Here is a 12,514-nt window from a genome sequence, read left to right as displayed (position 1 = left end):
CTAAGAGCTTTCCACTTTAATGAGTGATAAGACTTTCATTATGGATGTGGACCAATGATGAAGCTATGAAGGAATTGCGAACAATCACATTCTCAAAATGTATGATTTTTAAACAAAGCAGATAGAGGAATATTCATTTCTGGAATGTACTTGTAAGCTAATTACTAAAAACTAAAAACAAGAAATTTTCATTCTCTTCTATTCCCCCTCTTCCCCCACAAATGGACAGCCACAACAAGATCCATATTACCGATGAAATCCAAGGTCATCACATGGCCACAGACAGATGTCACCTTGAATCGAACATTCTGCCCCAGAAAAGTTCCAGTGTACTCATGTACTGAGCATACGCCATTTAACCCTTTCCGGGAGTTGAAGTTACCTGTATTAAAGATAAATGAAAATAAAGCTCAATGAACAGCGAATTTCAGAGCTGCTGAGGCCAAATACAGACTTCACACACCCACTGTCAGTCAGCTTTTCAAATTTTGCTTTCAAATCCAATCATTCAACACTTTTTTTCAGGACTGTTTCACCGTGAAACCCACTCCAAAGCGTGAAGTGCTTTGGAGTGCTTATGGAGTATTCCCACGTTGACAAGAGGCAAGAGCCTTAGCCATGATACACCTGCGGAGCAGGTGGGACTTGAAGCCAGTCCTCCTGGCCCAGATATAGGTACACTATCACTGCACCATGTGTTTTCCTCACAGCCAGGAAAGATATTTTCTAACCAACCTGTTCAGAGATGTTTTTAGGCACTCTGGAGCAATTGGGACTTTAACCCAGGTCAACTGTCTCAGAGGTATGGTCACTACACTGTGCCACAATAGCCTTAATAGCCAGGAAGGAATTAAGTAGCTTGAATAAGGTCTAACTTATGGAAACATCAATAATGTCTATTGAAATCTTAAGCCTTATAGCTTTTATCCCTACACATAACCACTGCTAAACAACCACATCCCCCTACGCTTCCAGATTAATGAATTCAACACGTGGCGAGACATTGAGCATTTCTTCCGCCGCCTTCGCCTCTGCGTCTACTTCTTCAACCAGGACTCCCACCCACCCTCTGACGACCCCTTCTCCCGCCTTCAACACACCCCATCCACCTGGACACCCCGTGCTGGCCTCTTACCCGCCCTCGATCTCTTCATAGCCAACTACCGCCACGACATTGACCGCCTCAACCTGTCCACCCCTCTCACCCACTCCAACCTCTCACCCTCGCAACGTGCAGCCCTCCACTCCCTCTGCTCCAAACCCAACCTCACCATCAAACCGGCAGACAAGGGAGGCGTGGTGGTAGCTTGGCATACCAATCTTTATATTGCTGAGGCTAAACGCCAGCTCGTGGACACCTCCTCCTACTGCCCCCTTGACCATGACCCCACCTCCCACCACCAAACCATCATCTCCCAGACCATCCATAACAGCATCACCTCAGGGGACCTCCCATTCACCGCCTCCAACCTCATAGTCCCACAACCCCGCACCGCCCGTTTCTACCTCCTGCCCAAACTCCACAAGCCTGACTGCCCCGGCAGATCCATTGTCTCAGCCTGCTCCTGCCCCACCGAACTCATTTCTGCATACCTTGACACGGTCCTGCCCCCTTAGTCCAAGAACTCCCCACCTACGGTCGGACACCACCCATGCCCTCCACCTCCTCCATGATTTTCGCTTCCCCGGCCCCCAACGCCTTATCTTCACCATGGACATCCAGTCCCTATACACCTCCATCCCCCATCACGAAGGACTCAAAGCCCTCCGCTTCTTCCTTTCCCGCCGAACCAACCAGTAATTTCAACCGCAATTTCCACTGACACCCTCCTTCAACTGACTGAACTGGTCTTCACTCTGAACAACTTCTCTTTCCTATCCTCCCACTTCCTCCAAACCAAAGGAGTAGCCATGGGCACCTGCATGGTCCCCAGCTATGCCTGCCTCTTTGTAGGATATGTGGAACAGTCCATCTTCCGCAGCTACACTGGCACCACCCCCCACCTTTTCCTCCGCTACATCGATGACTGTATCGCGCTACCTCATGCTCCCACGAGGAGGTTGAACAGTTCATCCACTTTACTAACACCTTCCACCCCGACCTCAAATTTACCTGGACCGTCTCAGACTCCTCCCTCCCCTTCCTAGACCTCTCCATTTCTATCTCGGACGACCGACTCAACACGGACGTTTACTATAAACTGACTGACTCCCACAGCTACCTAGATTACACCTCCTCCCACCCTGCCCCCCTGTAAAAGCGCCACCACATATTCCCAATTCCTTTTACTTCGCCACATCTGCTCCTAGGAGGACCAATTCCAATACCGACAACCCAGATGGCCTCCTTCTTCAAAGACCGCAATTTCCCCTCAGATGTGGTTGACGATGCTCTCCACCGCATCTCCGCCACTTCCCGCTCCTCCGCCCTTGAAGCCTGCCCTTCCAATCGCCACCAGGACAGAACTCCACTGGTCCTCACCTACCACCCCACCAACCTCCAGATACATCATATCATCCTTCGTCATTTCCGCCACCTCCAAACAGACCCCACCACCAAGGATATAGTTCCCTCCCCACCCCTATCAGCATTCCGGAATGACCACTCCCTCTGCGACTCCCTCGTCAGATCCACACCCCCCGCCAACCCAATCTCCACTCCCGGCACCTTCCCCTGCAACTGCAAGAAATGCAAAACTTACACCCACACCTCCCCCCTCACTTCCCTCCAAGGCCCCAAGGGATCCTTCCATATCCGTAAGAAATTCACCTGCACCTCCACACACATCATTTAGTGCATCCGCTGCACCCGATGTGGCCTCCTATACATTGGGGAGACAGGCCGCCTACTTGCGGAACGTTTCAGAGAACACCTCTGGGACACCCGCACCAACCAACCAACCCAACCACCCCGTGGCTGAACACGAACTCCCCCTCCCACTCCGCCAAGGACATGCAGGTCCTTGGCCTCCTCCATCGCCAAACCATGGCAACACGACGCCTGGAGGAAGAGCGCCTCATCTTCCACCTACGAACCCTCCAACCACAAGGGATGAATGCAGATTTCTCCAGCTTTCTCATTTCCCTCCCCCCACCTTTTCTCAGTCCCAACCCTCAAATTCAGCACTGCCTTCTTGATCTGCAATCTTCTTCCCGACCTCTCCGCCCCCACCCCCTCTCCGGCCTATCACCCTCACCTTAACCTCCTTCCACCTATCGTATTCCCAACGCCCCTCCCCCAAGTCCCTCCTCCCTACCTTTTATCTTAGCCTGCTTGGCACACCCTCCACATTCCTGAAGAAGGGCTTATGCCCGAAACGTCGATTCTCCTATTCCTTTGATGCTGCCTGACCTGCTGCGCTTTTCCAGCAACATATTTTTAAGCTCTGATCTCCAGCATCTGCAGTCCTCACTTTCTCCTAGCTAAACAACCACAGCATCAATAAACCTTTTGCACTTCCTAGGGAGCAAAGCATTCTTTTCCCTTCTATTCAATTTTCAGAAATGAATGGGAGATGAAAAATTAATTTAATATTTCACATGACAAACCTTTTCATTTGCAATCTCATCTGACAGATGCAGAGCACCATAACCACCTCTGCACTTAAGGAAGCCTTAGCTGTAATCCCAAAAGCTCATTGGGATTAAAGAGCATCCAACAACAATAATGAATTACAACTGAGATTATTCAAGAGACATAGATGATCTAAATAGTGTACATAGTCACTAAAATATACTTACGTAAATGAGAAATGAGCCATTCAACAATTTAATATGTAGGCGAAATTCCTTATATAACATGAAGAACAAACAGCACTTTCTGTAGAACCTTTTGCAAATCCACAGTATTCTCTGGTACCTGCAGAGTCCATACTATGAGGCAACCATGTCTTTCTTCAAGGTAAGAATTTTCTATTATCAGGGTGATTTCTATACATACTCATAACATGTTACAAGGAGGAGTGCGTTTAGTCTATCAAGCCTATGCCAGATCTGAGTTTTAATCATATGTATTGTCAAGATTATAAAATGACTTTATATGTCACTGTACTGCCACTGGAGAACGAGACAATGTCACTGGATTAGTAATTCAGACACCTAGGTAAACGTGATTTAACAAGGAATAGCAAAAACAATAGGAAATGAGGAAATAACTTTGATAATGGATTGGATAAATGATCTAGTAGATTTATTTAAAATGTTTGGCTGTACTTCTGAGATTGTCAGATTTTTAATCAGGAAGGAAATCAAAAGTCATGGGGGATAAGGTAGCTGAGTTAATGATGATCAGATCAGCCATGATCTAATTGATTAGTGGTGCAGATCCGATTGGCTGAATGGCCTGCTTCTGCTTCCATATCTTTTAGTTTTATAGTTTACCTGATGGGATGATAAGATGTTGGGTGAAGTAAGGGATAAGGCTGCAGAGTGACTAGCCATAATCTTCCAACCTAAACTTCAAAAGGACACACATGGCTGGTGGACAGGCTGAGACGTTGTAGATGAAGTTTAATGGAGAGAAGTGTGAAGTGAGACATATTGGTAGGAAGACTGAGGAAAGGTAATATAGACTAAAGAACATAACTCTTAAGAGGTACAGGAACAAGAACACATGGCACTATCCATGCACAAATTGTTACAGGTGACAGACAGGGTGAAAAGGTGGATAAAAGACTCAATAAGATTCTAGGTTTGTTAAAAAATAAAGCAAAGGAGCCCTGATAAACTTTTATAAGATGCCAGTTGGGTGTCAATGGGCATATCGTGCCCATTTCTGGGCATCATACTTTAGAAAGCGTGCAAAGACTTAAGAGACTACAGAAAGTATTTACAAGAATGAAATTCTTATCTCTGGAACCAATTATGAGAATGGATTGAAGAAACTAAGGTTTCAGAAACTGCTTCCTCTTCCCCTTCCACTGTCTAAATTATACTTACACTCCTACTTCTGTTCGGTTCTGATGAAAGACCACTGACCTGAAACTTTAATTATGTTCTTCTCTGAAGATGCTGCTTGACCTGCTAAGCTTTTAAGGACTTTTTGGTCTTATTTCAGATTTCTAGAATCGCATTATTTTTCTTTTGAAGAAATGGAGATTTTCTTTCCTTTAAGAGTAGAACGTTGAGTATAGATTTGATAGAGGTGTTCGCAATCATGAAGAGAGAGAAACTGTTCTACTTGGTGAAGGGGTCAAAAACCAAAGGAAACAGACTGAATATGATTGGTAAAAGAATCAAAGATGATATGGAGATATTTTCTTATGCAGTCTGTAGAGTCGTAGAGATGTACAGCACGGAAACAGACCCTTTGGTGCAAATTGTCCATGCTGACCACATATCCCAAACTAATCTAGTCCCACTTGCCAGCATCCAGCCCATATACCTTCAACCCTTCTTATTCATATACCCATCCAGATGCCTTTTAAATGTTGTAATTGTACCAGCCTCCACCACATCCTCTGGCAGCTCATTCCATACATGCACCACCCTCTGTGTGGAAAAAGTTGCCTCTTTGGTCTCTTTTATAGCTTTGCCCTCTCACCCTAAAACTATGCCCTCTAGTACTGGACTCTCCCACCTACGGAAAAGATCTTGTCTATTTACACTTTCCATGCTCTTCTGATTTTATAAACCTCTATGAGGTCACCCCTCAGTCTCCAATGCTCCAGGGAAATCAGTCCCAGCCTATTCAACTTCTCCCAATAGCTCAAATCCTCCAACCCTGGTAACATTCTTGTCAATCTTCTCTGAATCCTTTCAAGTTTCACAACATCCTTTCGCTAGGAAGGAGACCAGAATTGCACACAATATTCTAAAGGTGGCCGAACCAACGTCCTGTACAGCCTGTAGTAAAGGTCTAGAATGACATTCTGAGAGGGTGATGAAGTCAGATTCAATTTGGATAAGCATATGAAGGTAAAATAAAATGAAGGGATACAGGAAAAGAGTAGAGGTAGTGGAACCTAGCAGCAAACCATGATTTGACAGAAAACAAAAATAAGCAAACACTTGCCATTTGGGATAACCGTGAATGCACCAATACTGCAACTACAACTGCCTTAAATTTAGTCTCATATTATTTTAAGTGTGCACATTTCACAGTTTTTCAATGAACAGGTTCATAGAAAGTAAATTTTAACAACTAATTCTTTTCCAAGTGAAGCTGTTTACACTCATCCAACCACACTGATTAACCACATTGTCCGAATGCCTTCTTTATTATGTTTCAAAGTTCATCATTTTTCCATTTTCAGTCACTTGATTGAGAATTTTTAATAATTATTCACCTTTGATTGTACTTAGCTGATTTGCCCGTACACATTTTACCCAAAACTCTTATGTTTATCCTCTCAGATGGGATTTGCAGAATACAGCTATATGGATGAATCACACTGTATGAATAATAAACATTCTATTCATCCAACACTAGAGCTTCAAATCCCAGCTTCAAAATATCTAGCAGATCGTATCTGACCTCGGTTTCACCACAGTTGAAACCTGCATCCACACTTGTCGTCTCTAGTCCAGATTCAGCAGAGGTTCCAAGAATAACACTTCCAAGGTACAACTGCTGATATCCTGTCCCTCAACAAGTTCCACATTTATTCACAAAATTCCTCATCTCTAATTGCCTAGCGGTCACATTGCCATGAGTTTAGAATCACATGTAGGCCAGACCAAGTAAGTAGATATCCTTCCATAAACGCAATAGTGAGTTAGATGAATTTTTACAATAATCAATAGTGGTTACGTGGTTGACCTTAAGCTAGTTTTAATTCCAGATATTTTTCACTTGAGTTAAACTTAATTAACTGCCATGGTGAGATTCAAGCCCATGTCTCTAGAACATTAGCCTGGAGTTCTGTATAAGTAATCCAGTTATATTACCACTGTGCTTGCACTTATTGCCACATTTATTGAACTGTTTCTATTTTTAAAACTGATGTTAAAATCTTCCATCTCAAAATCCTTCCACAGCACCAACCAGCCCTCTATTCTCTCCCTCAGCTTTCAATTCTCTGACTCCAGCTTTTTGTCCCTACCTTTGTCCCACAATATGTCCTTGAGACCTCCAACTATTTTGGCCATCCCAGTTGAAAATAGCTTCACCTCTTAACCTTCTCCCTGCTAAAAACTACCTTTGCTAACTTCTCATGTATGGCTCAGCATATGCCTTTATTCTCCAATAACATCTAGGTTATAAAGTCCTTAAGACCATTTCCATAGCCGAGTCCCCATAAATGCATGAATCCCACACACTCCTCCCCAAGAAGAATGTTGGTCTTGAGACGATAATAGTGAACCACCTTCTTGAAACTCTGTAGGTACACTCCCAGTGCTGTGAAGGAGCAGAATCCAAGATTTTGACCTAGCATCAGAGAAATGCTGTACAGTTCAAGTTTGGATGGTGTATGACCTGAGGGGAACTTGCTAGTGGTGGTAGTTTCATGTATCTGCTACTCTTGTTATTTTAGGTATTGTGGGCACTAGTTTCAACATTGTTGTTGAAAGAGTCTTGGTCAGTTGTTGTATTGGATCTTTCAAATGGGACACACTGTGTTACTGTATGCCAGTGGTGATAAAATTGAAGTTGAGATAATCCTACCATGCCACAGGGCTTCCCTCTCTCATTAACGAGACATGACTGGTGATGACTTACCCTGAGGGTCACCACGCCCCAAAGGGAGAGGTTAAGAAGGAGAGTTCTTCATGGTAACCTCAGCCAGTGTGGCAACTGAACCAAGTTGTTAGTATTATTCTGTATTGCAAGCCAACAGAGCTAACCGTGCAGCAGCGGTGGCTGGTGTGAGGCTGACGGGAGGCGGGATGGGCTTTAGGAGTAAGAAAGTAAATTACTCATCACAGAATAACCAACCTCTGATCCGCTACCATAGCCACAGTATTTATAGAGCTTAATTATATAGTTATGTTTCTGGTCAACATTGATCATAGGGAATTCAGTTATGGCAACGCTGAGGAACACCCCCAAGAGATTATTAGATTTTCTTTCATGCTGGACAGATCTCTTATTTTCAATATTTTGGCATCAACTATTCCCTGTGGTAATGGATTCCACAGGCTCACCACTTTTTAGGTGAAGAAATATCTCATCTCCATCTTAAATGTTCTACTCTGAATTCTCAAACTGTGACCCCTGATTCTTGACACACCCACCAACGGGAACATCCTCCCTGCATCTACCCTGTCTAATCCTTTTAGAATTTTATAAGTCTTTATGAGATACCCCCTCATTTGTCTGAACTGCAGCAAAAATAATCCTAACCTCGTCAATCTCTCCTCATATGTCAATCCCACCATTCCAGGAGTCAGCCTGGTAAACCTTCGCTGCACTCCCTCGAGAGCAAGAAAATCATTCCTCAGAAAAGAAACCAAAACTACACAATATTCTAGGTGTGGCCTCACCAAGGCCCTGTCTTACTGCAACAACACATACCTGCTCCTGTACTCAAGACGTCTTGCAATGAAGGCAAACTTACCATTTGCCTTCTTTACCATCCGCTGGACCTGAAGGTAAACCAATGTTTACCTTCAGCGACTGGTGCACATGGACACCCAGGTGCCACTGCACACTCCCCTCTCCCAATTTACAATCACTCAAGTAGTAATCTGCCTTCTTGTTTTTGCTTTCAAAGTGAATAACCTCACATTTATCCAAATTATACTGCATCTGCCATTGAATTGCCCAGTGACCCAAACTATCCAGATTGTGCAGAAGGATCTTTGCATCCTTGTCACAGTTCACCCTCCTGCCCGATTTGGTATCATCTGCAAACTTTGAGATGTTACATCTTGTTCCCTTATCCAAATCATTAACATATATTGTGAATAGCTAGGGTCCCAGCACCAATGCCTCTGGCAACCCACTAGTTACTGCCTGCCAGTTTGAAAAGGATCCACTAAATCCTACTTTTTGTTTCTTCTCTGTCAACCAGTTCTCAATACACTTCCCCCAATCCCATCCACTTTAATCATACACAATAATCTCTCGTGCAGGACTTTATCAAACATCTTGTCAACTCTATTATATACATCTTCATAGAATTCCTGTACTTCACATACTTATCTAAATATCTTTTAAATGCTAAAACTGTGTCCACATCCACTACTTCTTCTGGAAGTTTATTGCCCCTTGTGTCTTTTTTTAAATCTTTCTCCTCTCGCTTTAAAAATATGCCTTCAGCCTTGAAATTCCACACTCTATGGAAAAGACAGCTGCTCTTCACCTTATTCTATACCCCTCATGACTTTGTAAACCTCTATAAAGTCACCCCTTCTAAAATAGGACACGTGAAATTTAGAAAAATTCGCTCAAGTCTCCGCACCAAAACGTGTCCTCGATAATCAAAGATAGATTTGAACCATCTCAAATGTTGTGCCTGAGTTGTAAACGCCACAATCAGACTACACTAATACAGGGTACAAATTTTACAAAGTGAACAGATGGTTTCCAACGCGCTTTAATGTGCCATCATGGTACATCAAACTGCTTGAGAAATAAAAGGAAATCGCCAGCTTCACACTCGCAAACAGCCACCGAAGCGGTGCCACAACTGGCCTCGGATCTGCCGCGAAAAGGCTGAGCTCGCAGGAACGAGCCCACACCTTCATACGGATTACTGCCGGTCCGGGATCACTCACCCCGCGACAGGATCTTGGCGATGGATTGAGCCAGAGACGGTTTCTCAGCCACCATCATCACCGTCTTCATGATGCCGGCCTCACACAGCACGGCCACTGCGCTCAGGCCGTCGGCATGACATCCACGCACGAGCCTTCCGGCGCTCCTGACTAGACTTCCGGTTCCGGTTCCGGCCGGTTTCCATGGTGACCGCGGGGTCTGGCAGGTGATCGATTGCCTCTGCTCATTGCTGACGGGGCACTGGAAGCTGCGACCAAACCGAGGAAACCAGAGGGACTCTTCCAAAGAACAAAAACGTAAATCATTTACTACATATTTTGACAATCGGTGAAACTGATGTCTTATCACTTGTTTTGAAAAAAAAATGCTAAAGCCATGTTGTACATTAAAAAAAATTAGAGCCATTTTATGAAAAGAATGGATCTGAACAAGACCATTTTGCACAAGCTTCTGCTTTGATTGTTTTGACATCCCAGCAGCCTTATTCTGCCCATTTGTAAATGTGGTTTACAATATTATGATGATAGATAATTTATTTGTTTGTCGATAAAGGGTTAAATATTGGCCCTAGCACACATCAACGAAATTTTCCGTCTGTTATGGACCATTCTAACTTTTATCTTTTTTTAGAGGCAAGTGAAAGGAGCTGCATTCCAGATGCTTTCAATTGGTTTATTGACTAGGCTTTAAGTTAACACACTTTATTCTGACACCACAGTTAAAATACAAACAAAAAAGGCATAACTTTAACTCTATTGAGATGCTTAACAAAATTATATATTATTTAACTTCTGTTCATTAACTGTTCCAATATAGCAGCATCCCATAAACATACCTTTGGCACATGCAAATTCAGCAAAACAGTTTTTCCTCAATTGTGATCTCCTCTCATCCAGGAGATGGAATACTGATGGAACGAATCTAGCAGCAGAGAGAGAGCTGTATCCAGCATCTTGCTGCAAACCACTGCTTCAACAAAAACTAAAACTCTAGATCTGAGAGTCTGGCTCCACCCACTCTTGCTTTTTTTGTGTACTTTTAAAAAAAACTAAAGCTATTTACTCTGCTTTCCATGAAGCAAAGACCTCAGTGCAAGGTTTACAACACCCCTCTTCAAAAGAAACAGGACACAACAATTCTCTCTTAAAGGTACAGTTTATCACACTTTTGTTTTTGAAATTATGTGGGATCTTTCATATCCAGTTGAACAAGTAGATGGGACACCAATTTAACTTCTCATCCAGAGGACAACACCTTTAACAGTGCAGCACTTCCTTAGTATTGCACCACAGTACCATCTTTGATGGTATTTGCCCAAAGTTGAAGCCTTAGAGTGGGATTGAAACACAGAACCTTGTAATTCAGAGGCCAAGAGAGCTTAACTGAGTCACAGCTGAAAAATAGCATCTCTGATTTACTTCAGCACAATAGGGGAATGTCAATGTCAATTGTATTTTTGAATCTCTAGTGCGTGACTTGGAACACACAATCCCATCGCTCAGAAGCAAGTGTGCAACCCATTAAGCCAATGTACAATTTGTCATTGGCTTTTGTCTTATTATTGCTGTGACCATAATCAATTTACTGAACACTGAGAGAAAGCAGGATTCCTCACAATACCAGATTATTTCAACAATCAGCACCCATGAGAATGCAGCCATATTGCCACATTTCAAAGTGTTTCTCTCTGAGATTAAGACTGTAGATTTTTCTCAAGATCTCCTTTGCTGCTTGATCTGATAACACTTTCAAATGTTCACATACGTCATCATCGTTTAAAGTTAACTCAAGTATCCTTAATCACCATTTTAATTGAGATCAGGATAGAACTCAGACATGCCAACTCAATGAAAGCCAGGATGTCAACAGTGTACTCTCACACATTTTTTCCATATAAATAATCATCCAATGCCATCTTGAATGCCTCAATTGAACCTGCCTCCAGCACATCCCAGACTTAAACAATGCATGAACAATTTTGTTTCACCTTCTATTTGTTTCATTTGCAAATCACTTTAAATCTGGACCCTTTTGCTTTTTTCCTGAGCAAGAACAGTTTATCTCTCTACATTATCCAATCCTCTTGTGATTTTGAAAACTTTCATCAGATGTGCTCTTAGCATTTTTTAAAATCCAAGCAGAACAGTTCCAATCTCTCCAAATTGTCATAACTGAAATTTTTCATCTCTAGAATCATTCTTGTTAATCTCTTCAGCACTGTCTCAAATGTGTTCACATCCTTCCTATTGTATGGTACCCAGACCTTAATGCAAACTATTTCAGATTTGACAAGTGACTTATGTAAGTTCGGCATCATCTCCTTGTGCTTTGTACTCCCTGCCTGTATTAATAAAGCCCAGGATATTGTATGTTTTATTAACGGGAGGTGATGGCCTGGTGGCTGGACTATTATTCTGGACTATTGATCCAGAGATCCAGATAATGTACCGAGGGACCTGAGTTCAAATCCCACTGTGGCAGATGGAATTTGAATTCAATAAATAAAATCTGGAACTAAAAGTCTAAGAATGACCATGAATCGATTGTCAGAAAACCCATCAATGCCTTTAGGGAAGGAAACTGCCATCCTTATCTAGTCTGGCCTACATGTGACTCCAAACTCAAAGTAATGTGGTTGACTCTTAAGTGCCCTCTGGGTTATTAAAGAGAGGCAATAAATGCTGCCTAATCAGCGACACCCTTACCCCTTGAATGATTTTTTTAAAAACGCACTCTCCACTTGTCACATATATACCCAGTTCCTTATGCACCTTCACCCCCTTTCGAATTGTACCCCTCACGTTATTTTATCTGTTCATATTCTTCCTACAGACTGCATCACCTCACACTTCT

The 12,514-nt window shown here is 43.0% G+C and overlaps 1 protein-coding gene across 3 annotated transcripts in view; it reads right to left on the bottom strand.

Moving 5' to 3' along the window:
- top3b (DNA topoisomerase III beta) overlaps positions 1-9,828 on the bottom strand; it is a 73,848-nt gene extending 64,020 nt beyond the window's left edge. For 2 of the 3 annotated variants that reach the window (XM_072587109.1, XM_072587110.1), the window contains exons 1-2: positions 9,661-9,828; positions 251-382 (exon numbers count right to left, since the gene is read on the bottom strand). In XM_072587109.1, the coding sequence (XP_072443210.1) occupies positions 251-382; positions 9,661-9,730 (202 nt within the window). In that variant the 5' untranslated portion in view covers positions 9,731-9,828. Of the gene's footprint in view, positions 1-250; positions 383-9,624 lie in introns of all 3 variants that reach the window. The other variant, XM_072587111.1, reaches the window with a different exon arrangement.
- Between the last annotated feature and the right edge of the window lie 2,686 nt (positions 9,829-12,514).

The sequence above is a fragment of the Chiloscyllium punctatum genome, chromosome 17 (genome assembly GCF_047496795.1).
Source record: "Chiloscyllium punctatum isolate Juve2018m chromosome 17, sChiPun1.3, whole genome shotgun sequence".
Classification (NCBI taxonomy): domain Eukaryota; kingdom Metazoa; phylum Chordata; class Chondrichthyes; order Orectolobiformes; family Hemiscylliidae; genus Chiloscyllium; species Chiloscyllium punctatum.
The sequence above is the reverse complement of the archived record's forward strand: the minus strand, read 5'-3'. Positions and strand labels throughout refer to the sequence as shown.